Here is a 19126-nt window from a genome sequence, read left to right as displayed (position 1 = left end):
TTGAGCTGGATCATTAATTCCAGTTGCCAGTAATTAATTGCTACTTTACCAGTCTAGATACATCACTTCACCATCATTGAAATAGTAGAATACATATTATCAGTCCTAACTACTTGTACAATGAGGCCATTTCCTATAATTAAAACTGGTATTATTTCAAGGTGGACAGTTGGGTGTGTCTGCAGTTCCAAGCTTATAAGTATAATTTCTTCAAGTACAGCCTAACTGAGCTTAAAGAATAAAGAAAAACAAAGAAGATAGGAGAAGATAAGATTCGTAATCCCATCCCATTGGTATTTGACTCTGTGGTGGTGGTTTAGTTGCTAGGTCTCTGACTCTTTTGTGACCCCATGGACTGTAGCTCCTCTGTAAATGGAATTTTCCAGGTAAGAATTCTGGAGTGGGTTGCCATTTCCTTCTCCAGGGGATCTTCCTGACCCAGGGATCAAACCTGTGTCTACTGTCTTGGGAGATCAGATTCTTTACCACCAGCCCTTTCCTTCTATCACGTCTCTTCTCTATTCCCAGACATGTCTAGGGTTTTTCAGTGATGTCACTCATGCTCCTTCCATGTGGAGCTTCCTTTCCTTACTTCCTTCATCTCAAGATATCTAAACCCATCTAATTGTCAAAGTTCAGCTTAAAGCCTCCACTCGCCACTGGTCTTGCCTGATTCCACAGAGATCACTGTGCACATGTTAAGATATAACACTTGGAAATCATTTCTCTGCCCCAGGAATTCCAGCTCTTTAGAGCACCTTAACCATCTAAGCAAAACAGATACCAGCAGTAGACTTAGATATTTGAATTCTTCAGGGTTATTTTCTCAACTTTATGGCTAAAATTAAGATTCCACAAGTGGGAAATAAGTATCTGAAGAAAACCCAGTATTTTTCTTGACTAGATTTTTTTTTTTTTTTTTTAGTGAGGTGTTCCACAGATGAAATTCATACATAAATAATTATCAAAATACTGAATTTTCCATATGTCCCTTAATGCAAACTAAAATGGTAATGTTTTCTTTTTTAAGTTTCCAGTGAGAAGGTGTCTATTGTTTCCACACTGTCAAGGAAAAAATATGAATCAAAATCGCCTCTAAGAAGCATATATAGTGATTCTTCACTTCATCAATTTTGTGAACATCTCACTGAGTCTGTCATTTGCCATTTAATGTCAAGCATTTCTGGTAGCACCACAGATATTAGAGAAAAAGAGAAAACATCGGAAAGACAAAATGCTGCATTTAACACTATTATTTCAATTGATTCTCAAGTATTTGAGAGTAGGTCAATTTCTGTTGGAGAACTTGCCCTAAGTATCTCTGAAATCATCACTGAAATCCTTTTAAATAGTAACATCATAGAGACCGACATTGCACAGCAAATGTTTTCATTAACAAGAAAGTACACTTACTGCCCAGGAGTAAGTGCTGCTGATTTTGATGATCTCTTTCAGGACCTCTTAATAGGTGTGATTCATGTACTGTCCAAAGAAATAGGCTTAAATCATCACCTTGAAAATAGCGGAAGAAACAGACCATTTCCCATGCTCAGAAGTAATAGTATGCCCATTTGCAACAGAAGAAATACCATGCAAAGACAGAAAGGTTCCAGAGACTGGGGATTAGCTACTCACCAAATTGATCATATCATTCAAAAAAATAAATTAAATTATTTGGCACACAAGTTAGATAGTCTGGCTGGTAGCCTAAAAACTCATGAATCCAAAGAAATAGTCAACAGAGTTTTCAGTATTGTTTTAGATTTATTTTTACCAGATGAACAGCCAGATGAGGCTATGGGTTCTGAAATAAAAGCAAGAACATTTTTCTCATCATCGTATGAAGGGCAATATAATAACATACTTGGAAATAACTTAGGGCTCTCCCCTAAATCAGTTTTCCTTCTCAATGTTGTATGTGAGAAACTAATCAGAACACTTTTAGAAAAATGCACAAACTCTGTCTTTCTTGATAATTTCCCTCTTTCTGAAGAGGTATCAGCAGAAGAATGTCAACTTTTAAAAATACTTCAAAGTGTAGATGAAGAATTTGACTACTGTAATGGAACAATGGACTGGGAACAGTTTCAAGGGGATTATACGTCAGACATTTTGGAAAATCTGGCAGAAATGGATCCGGATTTATTGTCATCAGACTCTATGCTTACTATTATTTCCCACAGCTTGGTTAAATCATTGATGGATAAACTACATCACAGTATACAACTCCCCCAAAGTCCACCTTTTGCAAACAAGCATTTGAAGTATGGAACAAGAGAAATACAGCCTAGTTTTATAAAAGCAAAAAGGCCAGAATTAACAGAATTCGAACAAGGTAGAGGCTCTTTAGGATGCATGAGTTATTATGGCCATGCTTTGACAGGACCCCTGAATAATCCCAGTGTAGTTAGCTCCAAAATACAAGCACCGTTTGGCAAGAAATATTCAGTAAATTTTGCTAATGTGCCACCTCTTAAAAGACAGGGAACAAAGGATATGAATACAATAGCCATCCATAATAAGCTTTATCCAGGAGATATGAACACAGGTGTTTATTCAGCCACATTTTTAGAGGACATAATTTCAGAACTGTTTTTTAATCTCTCTATTTCACTGTTGGGCAAAAATGAAAACATCATGGATGCCCAGCTCAATGAGATGAATACATTATTTGTCAACAGTATAGTGAATGAGTTTAATAAGGCAAGGGTCACTGTTTTACGGAATTCTGAAGAAAGGCTATGTTTTCCACCAATCCATAAAGAAACTGTTAGTAGGATTGTTGACTCAGTTTATTATGGTGTTTTACAGCAATATAAATCAAAAGTGACCTGTGGTGGTAATCTGGCATGTGACAGTACTTCAATAGCAGAACAAATAACTAATAGCATATTGTTAGAGATTTTGGACTACCAACTCCCATCTTGCTTCAGGGAAAAGCTCTTACACAATTCATATTACCCTCTCAATGCTGAAATTATATTACAGAAACTTCAAAATAACCTGAGGGAATTTACTTCCAAACCTAGGTCTTTAACAGACTATAGCACCATGTTATCACAATCATTTTTAGAAGATATCATCAGAAGACTTTTATCTCAACTCATTCCTCCACCCAGTAAAACTTCCTCTTTGGAAAACAAATATTTCGTGAGTTCAGATTTTAATGAAATGTCTACCTGTATAATAAATAAGGTTATATCAGCTATTTCAAAACATAAAATTTGGTTCACTATATATGATAATCAATATCTGTGTACAGGAAAAAACCTCCAGAAGATGGTGGATTCTGTTTATAGAAATATTATGCAAACCTATGACTCTCTTATTTCAATACAGAAAAGTATACTCAGCCGAAGCCCGATTTTGGTTGACCGAATAGCCAGTTTTATTATCCAAGAGATTGTTGAAAATCACCTTCAGCCATTTTTGTGTGGAGAAAGTTTACCTCGTCCAAAAACTCCTTCAGATGCAATATCGAATATGGTTAAACAAGTTCTCAATGAAGTCATAGAGTCACACAGACCCCAGACGCCAGCAGGCGCAGGTATTTACACTGAGACATTTGTAAGGGAAATTGTTGCCAGACTTTTATCAAAAATTTTCAGTCCAAAGCATAACACTGAAATTGAGCTGGAAAACATGACCCAAAAAATTGTAAACTCAGTAAATAACCATTTTGACAAAGCTAAAGTTCACCTTCTATATAATGACAAAGAACAGTCTTACCCTTCTGTGGATACAGATATTGTGGACGAATTGGTCACCTCAGTTTATAGAAATGTTTTAAAACAGTATGGATTAGATCCTGAGTTTGATAAAGAGTCTGAAGACAGCAGTATTTTTGTGGAAAAAATTACCAACTTAGTTGTAGCAGCTATTTCAGATTACCTTTTTCATCCACTGTTTTCTGGGAATTTGTCATCTTCATATTCTCTTTCAACAACTGACAATATTGTTCAAGACATTCTTAGTAACATCAGTGGATCTACCACGCCAAGTCAGAGTTTATCTCCATATAACACCTTGCTGCCATACACATTTTTAGAAGACATGATCAGAGTACTATTATCTAGAATTTTTCCCTCTGCACATAGCATTGTTGCAAACAGAGAAATTCCAAAAGATAGATCAAAAGCTAATTTCAATGAAATTGCTTCAGATATAATCAGTGATATTAGAAGGAAAATTTCCCAACATGAAATTCGATTCTCAAAAGATGAAGAAGGAACCAAGTTTCTTTATTCAGAAGATGATATCCACCATCTTGTGGACTCAGTATTCAAAAATATTCTAAACTCTGAGTCTCAAGAATTAGTTGAGCCAAGTGTCACAAGTAGTAATGATGTTCTTATTGACAGGATAGCAGGTTTTATCATTAAATATGTCTGTCAACAACATCTTCAGCCATTTGTGGATGGAAAGTCATTACCTTCTTCATCATACACATATTTGGGCGATGAGAGAAGGCAGTGGTTTTATGCCAGTGTTTATTCCTCAGCTTTTTTGGAGGATGTGATTTCTGGGGTTTTAAGCAAAATATTCCACAGGGGGTTAGGCATTGTACAAACAAAATCAGTAAGAGATTCAGAAGATGAACTATTTGATAAAGCTGAAAAACTCATACGTTTCATAACAGAGGAATTCTCAAGAGCTAAAGTTAGCATTTTAGAGAATGCAGAGAAAAATTTATGTTTGCCTCCAGTAGAGAGAGATGTGGTCAAGAACATTATTGACACGGTGTACAGCAAAGTTGTGCAAGAATATGAAATGGAAATAATGCCTGATAAAAATTTTCTAAATGACACGAAGACACTGGCTGCAAAGATAACTGAAATCATCCTGGCTGAAACCTCTGATTTCCAAATTCATCCAAATCTTACAGAAAAGCTTCCATTTGGGTCACAATCCAAACTTAGTAGTGATATTTTGATAAAGAAAGTTCACCATGACATTACTAAATCAAGATCCCAAAGACAGGCTTCGACAATATATACTACTATGTTATCACATACTCATTTGGAAAAAATTGTGTCTCAGCTTATATCGCAGATGAGTCCATTGGTCTCCAGTACAGAACACCAAGATACTTCTCAATCAGACTTAAGTAATACAGTCATAAAACTGATAAATGAAATCATGTCAATAATTTCAAAACATGCAGTATGTATTATTAAACATGGGAATGAAAAACATAGTATGATTTCAGAAAAAGACATCCAGTCCATGGTTGATTCCATTTATGCTGCTCTTTCCTGTTCAAGTATATACCAATCTCTTACAAAAGATAAAAAAGATATAAATAATATACCTGTTTCAAAAATAGCAAGTTTTATAATAAAAGAAATCTTTAATCATCATCTTCAGTCATTTTTATCTGGAGATAAAACTCTCCTTTCAGCTGAAGTTGATCAAACTTATAAACAGAAAGTATTAGATCCTAAAGAAAAACAGTTGTCCTTCATCATGAATTCAGCTGTCTTTTTGGAAGAAGTAATTTCTGAACTTTTATGTAAACTCCTTTATGCATTCTCACACAATGTCTTGGCTGCTGAAAACCCAGATATAGTAAAAGCCAAAGTTACTGGCATTGTTACAACATTAGTAAAATCAATTGTTCTGGAGTTCACCACATCAGAGATTTTCCTTGCAGATAGCTTTGATGCTGATATGTGTTTTTCAGAAGGATATAAAGAAATGGTTCAAAGAACAGTCAGCCGTACTTATGAAAAAATATTAGATGAATATAAATCTCTGATTCAAATATATAGGGCTATGCAAAGTGACACTGCTTGTTTTGGAAGAAAAATATATAATTTCCTTTTGGAACAAATTTATGACTGCCAGGTAAAGTCATTAGTTTCAGGAGAATTAATATCTTCTTCCTCTTCTTCTCCTCAAGCTGATAAAATCATCAGAAATGTACTCAATGTCATCATGAGAGATAGCCATGCCTTGCCATCATGTATTACTGTGTTGCCATGTTCTCTTTTAGAAGATATGATTTACAAGCTTCTAGTGCATATCTTCCCTTTGACTGACACTGAAAGTGAACTAAAAGAGGAAGAGGTTTCAGATTATGAGTTCGTGGATGCAGCATCAAAACTAACTGATGAAATCATCAAAGAAATTTCTGAACATGAGATCTGTCTTGCTACAGCAGAGGAGAATGCAGAAAGTGTGCAATTAGAAGTGATTCAAGATTTGATTAACTCTATATGTAATAATATTTTGAAAAAATCTGAATTTCAAGCTGAAGTCCAGAAAGATGCAAACAAAAATGGAGGCTCATTCCTCAGTAAAATAGCTGGTTTCATTATGAAGGAAATCATGGATCATCATCTGCAGCCATTTTTACATGGTGAAGAATCATCCTCCCATAGCTTATCTAATTATGACCATGTCTCTGTACATACTATACCTGGTAAAAAAAAGACACAGCCTTCTCTATATTCAGCTACATTTTTGGAAGATGTAATTGTTGACCTTGTTCGCAAATTTTATTCTCTTCCAAGTATCACTGAAGAGATTAAGAAAAAAGAAAAACCAGAGCCAGATGTTGTGAGCTTGGCTATAAAATTTGCAAACTCTCTGATAGGAGAATTTAGGAAAAGTGAAATTAAAGTTCTACCAAATGCTGAAGAAATGTTTTCTTTTCCACCAATTGATAAAGAGACAGTTGATAAGATATCTGATTTTGTGTATGATCAGTTCATAGAAACTTATGGATCTAATGATATTCAGAAGAATGGTAAAAATAACATTGTTACAGAAATGATTGCTACTTTAGCCCAGAAGGCAATCTCTGCTTTCAAGATTCAACCACTTTTTTCAGGAGACTGGTCTTCTACTTTCTTTTCATTTCTAAATCCAGATAACATCACTCAAAGGGTTAAACACCTTCCACAGCAAACTTCTACACAGATAAACAGATGCTTAAAAGAGAATCAACTTACTTTATCAGAACAGTCATATAAACACGCATCTCTAACTTCAGACCAGAAAAATGTGTTGGATACTTTGGAAGTAGATAGAGGTGCAATGAGCAAAAGGAAAAGTTTGGAAACTAAGGAGACATCAATGAAAACAGGTGATATCCAAGACCCAGTGGTTACCTCTGTAACTAGTATTATGAAAAGCAATGTAGTTAACCTGTTATCAGGACCAGCTGCAGGTGTGGCCAATAAAGAGAATAAAAACAAAATGGGAATTCCAGTTCAAAAATACAATGTATCAAAAGTTACTTGTCCAACTACAAAAACTAAAGATAAACAGGAGCCATATTTGAAGGGAACACTCAAAAATAATGAAACTGACAAGAAAAGAATATCAGCTTCAGATAAGGAGGGGCAAGGTAAGGAGGTACACACACAAATTCTAGTAGCTACTGATGGTGAAAGGGAAATCTTTCAACTAGATTTTAAAATAGGCAATGAGAAGAAGGTTGACAAAACAAGAGAAAGTTCATTAAAAACAGAAGACAACCCCCTTCAGTTATCTTCTTTGATAGCCAAAGTGAGAAATACAGAGAACACAATCGAGAAACCTTCAGAAGCAGTTACCCAGAAGCCAAACGACGAGGAGAGGAAAGACTCTTCAGCTCAAATAGACATAAAGGAAGGAGAGTACTCAGATTATGAATTAGTCCAAAATGTCACTGAGAATATTTATGACAGTATCTTTGGAATGTACCATTCTCAAGAATCAGCTGATTATTTAAGACAACAAAGTCTTCCTAGTCATACAGCATCACCTATAACTCAAGCATTGCCTGTAACTCAAGAGATTGGCAAGGATTTTGCACAGTCTGTTTTAACAAAGGACTTATCCCTCTCAGCCAACAAAAATCTCAGGGCCAAAGAGAAAGAAGAAAAAGAGAATGCAAGCAAAATAGAAAAAGAGAGGGAAAAGAAGAGAGGGGGTGAAAGAGAAAATGACAGCGTGAAAGTTAAGGATATTAAAAAGGAACCTAGTAAACCAGACAGTCCTCAGTACCCTCCAGAACCTGTGGTTTTCCCTGCTAAATTTTTAGAAGATGTTATTACTGAAATGGTTAACAAATTGGTATTTTCTTCCTCACCAGAAACACAAACATATGATAGATGTCAAAATGTATGTGATGATGAAAATCAAGATGAACTCTATGACACAGCTATGAGACTTATTGATTCACTGTTAAAGGAGTTTTCTGATGCTCAAATTAAGGTATTTAGGCCAGATAAAGAATATCAGGTTTTTCCTCCTGCAGATAAAGTGTCATCAGTTCCTAAGGAATATCCCAGGCATAAAGAATCAAATATAGATGAAGCACCATGCAACGTTAAGACAATAACTATGGATAAGAGTCACACAATGACTGAAAAACCCTCTTCAAATAAGATACTTTTTTTAGATAAAATGTCATCAATTGATAAAACATTGGTCAACAAAGTTGTCCATGCCTCTGTGTGCAATATTTTGAAGGAATATAAATCTCAAGACTCCATTTGTAAGAATATAAAGAATAATGGGGGACATTTAGCAAGAAGATTAGCTAGTGCAATGATAAATGAAATTTTTCAACATAAGCTTAATTTGATATTGTGTGATGAGTTTCCAGTTTCATCATGTTTGCCTCTGGAAACTAAGGATGTTGTTAAAAAGGTCCAAAAAGTGGCTCAAACAGCCAGCAAAGAATGTCAGACATCATCACCATATACCATCATGCTGCCTCATGAATTTTTAGAGAATGTGATTTCTACTCTTTTATCTAAAATTTTCTCAACCGTATCAAACACCATAGCAGAAACATATGAAAGCAGCTGGTTTACAGAACTGGATTTCCTTCAAATGAAGTTATTAAGTACAGTTACAACAGAGATCTCCAAAGATGAAGATATGATTATACAGTATGTGGAATCCTTACATCCCAGTGATGATGAAACTATTCAATTAGTGGTTCAATCACTCTATAATAATCTCTTGTCACAATTTGGGTCACAAGAGAGTATACAAAATTGTGCAGCCAGTGGATGTAGAATTCTTTCAGAAACCATAGTTGACTTACTTCGACGAGAAGTGACTGGCAATCAGTTGCAGAACTACTTTTCTGGAGAGCTAACACCGTATCAGTGTGCAGAAGTTGACAATGTTGTTGAAAATATTCTTAAAGATGTGGTCCAAATGGCTGACATTCCCCAGCCTCATCCATCACAGGCGTGTATACTGCCTTATAACATAATAGAAGAAATTGCTGTAAAATTTTTATCGAAGCTTTTATCTGCGTTTCCAAAGGTCAATAAGGAAAGACCCAAATCCCTAGAAACTGAAATGCAAAAAATAACATCAAAAATATTAAATTCAATACAAGAAATTATCTCCAAAAATAAGATTAAAGTTGTATCACCGGCAAAGGAAATACCTACTGCACCTTTGGCTGACAATGAAGCTATTGAAAAAGTAGTTAATTCTGTTTATACCAGTATTTTAAAACACTCTGGCTCACTCAATTCTATATTTAAAGATTTAATGGGTAAGAGTAATATCCTCTCTGATATAATAGGGTTTTTAATGGTGAAAGAAATTTCCAAATCCAAATTTCAACCTCAAGTACAGGAAGAATTATCAGGTCCAGAATTAGCTCTGGAAGCTGTTAAAATTATGGAAAAAGTAGTCAAAATGGTTGATGAATTTAAGTCCCAGGAAAAGTCTTCATCCAAAAAAGGTTCTATGTTAGATGCCACGTTTTTAGAGGAAGCACTAGCCTTGTTCTTGGCTAAAATAGTAAGGTTGCCAAGTGACTCAAGCAAACATGCAAAAAACTTATCAAAGCCTGAATTAAATAAAATTGCATCTCAACTGACAAAATCTGTGACGGCTGAAATTTCAAAGAGTAATATTAATCTTGTTGCTGCTGATTCTGAAGAACACTTTCTAAATCCAGAAAGTATAGAAATGGTTTCTCAGGTTATTGATTCTATTTATAGTAATGTACTACAACAATCTGGAACCCAAAAGGATCTTTATCATGATATAAAAAGTACAAACGGAGTTTTCCCTAAAAAAGTGGCTAATTTAATTATTAATGAAGTTTCAAATTTTCCCTTCGATTCAGCTAGTCCAAAGAATTCAAATGCTTGTTTCTTTGGAGATCTAGACATTAACAGAATTGTTGAAAAGGCACAAGAGCATGCTGTTAACATGATTCCTGACTTAAATAAAGAATCAACTAAAGATTCAATTGTAGAGGACTCTGCAATTAAAATAGTTCCACATGTTGGGAATAAACCCCTCAAAATAGATCCAAACATTATCTCAGAACACTTAGCAGTAATTTCTATAAAAACTCAACCCCTTGAGAAACTTCAGACGGAATGTTTAAAGAATACTGGACATAGCATAGCAGAACTGAGAAGAGCATCAATAGGTGGAAGAAGTTATCCCTCAGACACATGTACTATAAGGGAGTTGAAGAGAGAAAGACGGACCTCATTGAGCAAGACAGGACGACTAGATATAAAACCCTTTGAGGTAAGTATAAAAAGAATAGCAAAAAAAAGTGAGAAATGGTTGTTCTGTTCTGTTCCTCAGATGGATATATGAGAATGTGTTTTTTTGTTGTTGTTATTGTCCAACCCAATAGGAAAATTGGTGGCATAAGTTTATCTGTATAGTTATATGACTTACTGGGACTTGCCATTCCAGCTCTGAGGCTCATTCTAAAAGTCTCAGGCTAGTTTTCCTAAGACAATCAATTTAAACTTTAAGAAAAAAATAATGAGAATACAGGGATATACCCTTGACTGGCCTTCCCAGGTGGCTCAGAGGATAAAGAATCTGCCTGCAAATCAAGAGATCGGGTTTCAGTCCCTGGGTCAGGAAGATCCCCTAGAGAAGGGCATGGCAACTCACCCCAATATTCTTGCCTGAAGAATTCCATGGACAGAGGAGCCTGGCAGGCTATAGTCCATGGGGTCGCGAAGAGTTGGACACGACTGAACAACTCTCATACAAACACATACACACACACACACACACACCCTTGACAGCAGAATTGTGCTGACTGAAATAATAATAAAACTATCTAAAATACATTTCTTATATAAGGCTCTACAGCAGTAATACTACTCTTTTTACTTTTAGCAACATTTGTCAACACACATCAGAATACAAACTCTTAGATTATGCTAGTTTCTTATTTCACTTTAGTAGTCTTCCTCAGGTTCTTCTATAATCTCAAGAAGTGTTAAGTTTCTTCTTATCCTTCTTCTAGATTTAGCTGCTTTAATGTTTCCATATTTATGAATCTGTTTCCTCTGTTTTAGTCCCTAATTCTGCTCTGCAGTTCCATATTTAGGCCCCCAATATATTAACCTAGTGGAGACTTTAAAATGCAAAAATGATGTCCTTGTTACAAGGAAACTGTACAACTGAGGACAAAGGATGGTCTGGCCAATGGAATCACACTAATCTACACATTTTTATCAGAGCCCCTTGTACTGATCGTGTTCTCTCATAAGAGGACTGAGTGTGCTGAGGGTATAATCTGTTTGGAGAATGAGCCAAGTTTTATAGAACTATTCTCCCTGGAGCAGACACTTGAAGTAAATTTTCTCCAGCACTGTCCTGTAACCCATTGAACTAGGTATCAGGGCTGTTAAATATGTTAATTGGCACTTATGTTTTCATACCCAAGAACTGAAATTATTATGGGAAGACATACTAATTTAATCTTTGCCTTAACTTTTTTGAACCAGATGACAGTCTTTTCAAGCTCTAAAAGTTATTCCTTACATGGATTCTCATCATTTTCATCAGCATATTTTTTGGTAGTCTTCATTCATATATATATGTAACCCCTTAGGAGTAAAATTTGTGTTCAAAGACATAGAATAACATTGCTCAAAGGTAGTTTTTAATTATATGTAGAATTGTCTGTCACAAATCTCACTCTTGGTTACCATTCTCTTTCATTAAGTCATTTATAGACCACAGAAAGCAGGAAGAGAATATTTAAATGAAAATAATGGCCATTTTTCTCTTAAGGGGGAGAAAATTCATCCAAAAAATAAAGTACAAATGAAGCAGACCTAGACAACTCTGATAAGACATGATTTGAACCAGTCTGGGTATCAATGTTATCAATCTCCTGCACAGGGACAAAAAGACTAAAGAATAGTAGATTAGAACAGAGAATCTAGGTATTTGTTGGCTGTGCCCCAGGGCTTTATTTCCTGTTTTGAGATACCATAAATTCCTAACACACTAGCCATGTACATATTAAAATTATATATATTAACAAAGCCAGATAGAATGATTTTGGATTTTCTAAACCACTGCCTGCCCTGCACGCCCCCCGCCCAACCCCACCAATAACACAGAAAATCAAAACTGATTGTGTTTTAAGTTCTTAAGGAGACTGTTTGTATATTTTGTTTCCATAGAAAATATTCTCTTCTGGTACCAATATTTTAAAAATTGCCTTGCGGTGTTCCAAAGGAATGTTGATGTCTAGGATTAGGAACAATTTGGAGGTTCTGTGGCACCATCAAAGGCTACTGAAATGGGGATGTTATATTACTCAATAATAATTGTCTTTTCTTTAGACATTTAGATCTGTCTTTAGACATTGAAAATGAAAGGTGAGATTTGCCTAGGGAGGTGAGGAAAAAATGAAGACTTATGTTTTGAAGATTCTTTTGGAAAATATATCCAGAGAATCAAGAGTGGAATGATAGAGATTAAAGAGTCAGAGACCTTCACAATCTTGGTCATTCATCATTTTTAAAAATCAAGAGCAGATAATACACTGCTTTTCTATTGAAAATATGTACATTTCAGTTTCTCTTTGATAACCTATCTACAGTTTTAGAAAAATATATCATCATGTCTACTTCTCTCACCAACTTCCAAAGTAAAAGAATAAAAAAAATACATGATGCAACAAGATACAAAGTTTAAGCAAAAAAATAAAAAGAAGAACCTGTGTTAGTCCTTCATTAAACTCTGGAGTAAATTATGGTAGATTAATCAAATGGTATGATAGATTACATACAATCCCTGAATGTAAAAGACATGATACCAACAAATATTTCTTAAAATTTTCATGTTTCTTTTTTAAAATATTGCTAATGTAAACATAGTATCTGAAGATATTATTTTACATTAAAACTAGAAATCAAACTGAAATAGCTCTTTTGTAATAGAATCACAGGAAAAGTGATTGAGGCATTTGTTTCTGATATTCATTATACCTTCAATTCTAGGCTGTTTGCAGAAATTCATTTCAGAATATAAGAAAGCCTGATATCACCAAAGTGGAGCTTTTAAAAGATGTTCAGAACAAAAAAGAACTTATCCTTCGGTTAGTAGCTCATGATATTGAGCAGGAAATCTCAGAAAGTACCATAGAAGAGGAACTAACTTCATCTGATGAAGATGAAGTTGTTTTAAGAGAGATTGTACAAGAACACTCAGGAGAAAATATTGAAGATCAAGTAAAACATTCCACAAAGCCAGTAGAAAGCAAAGTCGTTTCTCCCAAGCCAACACAAAGCACAAGCAGTCTGAAAAAGTTTTTTTCACTAAGTAAATGTTGTCAGCCCACATCCAATGCAAATGTTGAAAATACTGGAACAGTGTCAAATCATGTAATAGAAGCTAAGAATGGACAGATTAAAAGAACTGTTGCTGAACTTGACATGTCCCCCTGCTCAGGAACCTTCACTGAAACAGATTCTACTTGGGAGGAAAAGTCACAGAGTAAGGTGAGCGAGAAACATGACTCTCAATAACCAGATGTCTGTGGAAAGAGTAGAGGTCTTCAGAGATTCTGTCCAAGAATGCACCTTAATTGAGTAGAAGAGAATACTAAAACGGTTCCAGATATAGTCTCTTCCTAAATCTGGCAACATTTACAGTATGCAAGAAATGCATACAGTATGCAAGAAAAATTTACAATATGAAAGAAACTTTCTAAAAAAATTTACAACATGCATAGAACACAATTGTGCGCATAGAACACAATTGCATATAGAACACAAAACAGATAATGGAAAGAGACGTAGAATAATTAGAAAGCCAAGGATGACAGAAAAGGAAGCTACTTAAGAGAAATGAAAGTTAATTATTTACATATTTTAGAAGATTTCATCCCTTTTATATTTTGACTGGTAAATACATTTTCAACAAGTAGGGCAGGACCAGAAGATGGGTCGAGGTAGGAGGTAATTAAAAAAAAAAACTTCAGATTGGGTTTCAATCCCAACTCTGTCTTTAATAGCTATGCATCTTTTGGGCAAGTTACATAGCTTTTTTTTTAACATGTTGCTTAACCAACTTGACCAAAGTTAAGTTAATAAAAATATTTTAAATATCACCCTTGCAATCAGCCCATAAAACCCCCCATATTCATGGAGAACAACTTTCATCCCTAGTACCAAGTGCCTCACATAGCACAATGGTTTGGATTTCAGTGACTCTTTGGGTGGTCCTTGTTCAAAAATGTATACCAAAGTATGTTTTTGAAAAGTATGTATGATTTAGGGTTTCCTGGTGGGATAATCCTATTGATTATCCTTTTGACATGATTCCCAAATTAACACAAAAGCTGAGATGAACCAGAAACAACAGATACAACTCTGTTCAGTTCAAAAGCTTCCCAGGCAAATCATCTTAACACATACTCTAAACTATTTGCTGGGAATCTATGTGATTACATGACTAGATGCAGTCTGCAGAATAGTTTTCTTGAGCCTCATTCAGAAGTACTGACTTCATAGACAACTAAAGAATTGTTATAACATTAACAAAAGTAAAAACGGATTGTATGAACAGTAATCCGAGTAATAGTAGTCTATTTTTTCAAGATTATAATAGACACAACACTAAACGTATTCTTATAAAAGTTATGGCCTTGAAATCACACATGACTTCCCAACCAGATCAGAGTACAGGTTCACATGATTGAGTTGACAGTCTTCTGAACTGACCAGAGTTATATCTCTGTTCTTTTTGAACTGTTTCCATAAAATACCTGTAAAGTACAGAATTGGAAAACCATAAACATCAAACTTTGTGCTACGTTTATCTTTAGCATTTACTCAAACTTCAATGTTATTGTCTAGAACCTTTCACTAGCTATTTCCTAAAAACTATATTGGAAAAGGACATTTTACTTAGAACTATAGGTTCCATCCATTTTTAAGTAACCTCTGAAACTTTTTCTAATTATAGTGTATGTTAAGAGGGGAGAATATGCCAAGTATATGGTGAAGTGCATATCAAATGTAATACATGGCTTGCATTTTTCCAGAAAGAAGAAAAAATCCTTACTACTGAGCCGACACATTACTTCATACACAGAATTATGAGTTCATCTTCATACAACCAAGAAGATCTGGTTTCATATGCCAGGTATATGAAATTAAAGCAATATAAAATAGCAATCTGAGATGAGGGTAATGCTTCTGGGAAGACTGAAGTCCCTGGTAAAACTTGATTGGGCAAGTATTCAATCCTATAACTTCCTTCACTCCTTCTTATCCTTTCCTCCCCTACCTCTCCACTGTGCTTCTCTAAGGCCTTTTCATTCTGTCTGATGCCCCATTCCTAGTTACTTGCCCTCTACATTCTTCCTAGTCTAACAGTGTCTTGAATTAAGAATTCGCTAATGTGTTATAGTTTTGTTTTGTTTTTTAATCTGGAAGATAGTGATATGAATGCAACCCAGTGTCTTTCAGCCCAAAGGGTTCCTACTCAAATCTCTTTAAGTAATTCAATGTTCCAGTATGTATGAAGAGAGGGAACAGTGTAAGTTGGAGCATTCAGAGATGAATTCTAGGAAACAATGTAGTTTGATGTGGGTCTGTATATATAGACAGCATTTACATGAGAAGGCAACCCAAGTTTGTATGATTATCAGAGCAAAGTCTGAACTGTTTAGCTGTGAGATCAGATTGCCAACATTTACTGAACCATAGAGAAAGCAAGGGAATTCCAGAAAAAACATCTACCTCTGTTTTGACTACACTAAAGCCTTTGACTGTGTGGATCATAACAAACTGTGGAAAACTCTTAAAGAAATTGGAATACCAGACTATTTTACCTATCTCCTGAGAAACCTGTATGTGAGTCAAGATGCAACAGTGAGAGCCCTGTGTGAAACAGCTGATTGGTTCAGGACTGAGAAAGGAGTACAACAGGGCTGTCTGTTGTCACCTTGCTTGTTAACTTATACACTGAGCACATCATAAGAAATGCCAGGCTGGATGAGTTACACAGTGGAATCAAGATAGGCGGGAGAAACATCAACAACCTCAGATACACAGATGATTCCACTCTAATGGCAGAAAGCAAGGAGGAACTAAAGAACCTCTTGATGAGGACGAAGGAAGAAAGTCAAAGAGTCAGCTCAAAACTAAATATTAAAAAACTAAGATCGTGGCATCAAGCCCCATTACTTTATGGCAAATAGAAGGGGAAAAAGTGGAAGCAGTGACAGATTTACTCTTCTTGGGCTCTAAAATCACTGTGGATGGTTACTACAGCCATGAAATCAAAAGATGATTGGTTCTCAGCAGGAAAGCTTTGACAAACATAGACAGTGTGTTGAAAAGCAGAGACATTACTCTGCCAACAAAGGTCTATATGTCAAAGCTATGGTCTTCCCATTGGTCCCATATGGTTATAAGAACTGAACCAAAAGAAGGCAGAGCGCCAAAAGATTGATGCCTTCAAACTGTGGTGCTGGAGAAGACTCCTGAAAGTCCCTTGTACAGCAAGTTGATCAAACTAGTTGATCTTAAAAGAAATCAACCCTGAGTACTAACTGAAAGAACTGATGGCTGAAGCTGAAGCTCCAGTATTTTGGTCACCTGATGTGAAGAGCCAATACTTTGGAAAAATCCCTGATGCTGGGAAATACCGAGGGCAAAAGAAGGGGGTGTCAGACAATGAGATGGCTGGATGGCATCATCGATCCAATGGACATGAACTTGGGCAAACTCCAGGAGATGGTGGGGAACAGGGAGGTCTGACGTGCTGCAGTCCATTGGGTTGCAAAGAATGAGAAGCATCTGGGTGACTAAACAACAGCAACAGACTTGAAATCTAATTAGATTTCTAATCTAATTATATCTAGAACAGACGTTGCCTAAAATTATTCTTAAGTTTATAAGAGTATTCATAACCTAGAAACAGAAGTATCTCTATTGTGGGAGAAGCAATAGGTATAAATAGAAAAATCTACCTGGTTATAATTTTTCCCCACACAGCATGATGCAATTCTTTTTGACATACTATTTTGGGACATTTGTTCCTGGCCAAATTATTGCCTCTTGTTCCTAAATAATGATTGATTGTATTAACAGACAAAATTAGTAATGCAGGTACCCCTCTATTATTTATATCAGTGAAGACAGAGGGCACAGTTGATACCAAATAAAAGTCAATTTAGAGTGAGGTAGGAGAAGGCAATGGCACCCCACTCCAGTACTCTTGCCTGGAAAATCCCATGGATGGAGGAGCCTGGTGCTGCAGTCCATGGGGTCGCTGAGGGTCAGAAATGACTGAGCGACTTCACATTCACTTTCCCCTTTCATGCATTGGAGAAGGAAATGGCAACCCACTCCAGTGTTCTTGCCTGGAGAATCCCATGGATGGGGGAGCCTGGTGGGCTTCCATCTATGGAGTCACACAGAGTCGGACACGACTGAAGCAACTTAGCAGCAGTAGCAGCAGCAGCAGGCCAAAAAAATGCAAACCCTTATTTTCTTGTAGAAACAAAAATAACTATAGACTGATAAAACAACTTCACAAGAGCTCTAGAAACCGATCAAGTAATAGCATCAACCAAGGGAATGCCCAAAGAAAGGCCACATTCAAAGTGGCAGAAAATTCCACAGACTTTTCTTATCATTACCTAAGCCCCTTCTGCAACATGATGTGGCATAGTTGGTAGGAAATGGCCCAATTCTCAGTTTTTTCTCTTGAAGTGGAAAGAGCAGATTAGAACTTATTTGCAATGTTCGGATCTATCTGTGGACTACCTGAGAGACTTTCTGTCTCACCTGAAGAAGCACAGATTGGGAATGATGGCATAGTTTGGATCTAAGCCTGGAAGCCACAGATGTCAGTAGATGGATGCCATGGTGTATGGAAATCACAAGGGACTACAGATGCACAGACACCTGAAAGCAAGAGATTACAGACACAGGGAAACCACAGAACAGCTAAGGCCCTGAGAAGAAACCTCGGATATGCAGATGATCACCCTTATGGCAGAAAGTGAAGAGGAACTAAACAGCCTCTTGATGAAAGTGAAAGAGGAGAGTGAAAAAGCTGGCTTAAAACTCAGCATTCAGAAAACTAAGATCATGGCATCTGGTCCCATTACTTCATGGCAGATAGATGGGGAAACAATGGAAATAGTGACAGACTTTATTTTCTTTGTCTCCAAAATCACTGCAGATGGTGACTGCAGCCATGAAATTAAAAGACGCTGCTCCTTGGAAGGAAAGTTATGACCAACTTAGACAGCATATTAAAAAGCAGAGACATTGCTTTGCCAACAAAAGTCCGTCTAGTCAAAGCTATGGTTTTTCCAGTGGTCATGTATGGATGTGAGAGTTGAACTATAAAGAAAGCTGAGGGCAGAAGAATTGACGCTTTTGAACTGTGATGTTGGAGACAACTCTCGAGAGCCCCTTGGACTGCAAAGAGATCAAACCAGTCAATCATAAAGAAATCAGTCCTGAACATTCATTGGAAGGACTGATGCTGAAGGTGAAACTCCAATACGTTGGCCACCTGAAGCAAAGAACTGACTCGTTGGAAAAGACCCTGATGCTGGGAAAGATTGAGGGCAGGAGGAGAGAAGGGGATGACAGAGGATGAGATAGTTGGATGGCATCACTGAGTTGATGGACATGAGTTTGAGTCTGCTCTAGGAGTTGGTGATGGACAGGGAGGCCTAGCATGCTGCAGTCCATGGGGTCGCAAAGTGTCAGACACGACTGAGCAACTGAACTAAACTGAGAAGAAATATGATGATACTCTTAGCAAACAAAACATTTAACAGCAGGTCGGGAAAAGTGAAAAAGGAAAAGCAAAAGTACATACATAGGCCCAGAAGGACATAGGCCCGGAA

The 19126-nt window shown here is 36.2% G+C and overlaps 1 protein-coding gene across 1 annotated transcript in view; it reads left to right on the top strand.

Annotated features, from left to right (window-relative positions):
• The window catches only part of FSIP2 (fibrous sheath interacting protein 2), a 143710-nt gene that overhangs the window by 104766 nt on the left and 19818 nt on the right, over window positions 1-19126 (top strand). The window contains exons 17-19 of the mRNA XM_070801266.1: window positions 1031-10509; window positions 13245-13745; window positions 15293-15393. Of these exons, the coding sequence (XP_070657367.1) occupies window positions 1031-10509; window positions 13245-13745; window positions 15293-15393 (10081 nt within the window). The remainder of the gene's footprint in view (window positions 1-1030; window positions 10510-13244; window positions 13746-15292; window positions 15394-19126) is intronic.

This window comes from Bos indicus, chromosome 2, assembly GCF_029378745.1.
Source record: "Bos indicus isolate NIAB-ARS_2022 breed Sahiwal x Tharparkar chromosome 2, NIAB-ARS_B.indTharparkar_mat_pri_1.0, whole genome shotgun sequence".
Classification (NCBI taxonomy): Eukaryota; Metazoa; Chordata; class Mammalia; order Artiodactyla; family Bovidae; genus Bos; species Bos indicus.
Note: the sequence above shows the minus strand (reverse complement) of the source record. Positions and strands in the feature narration are given on the sequence as shown.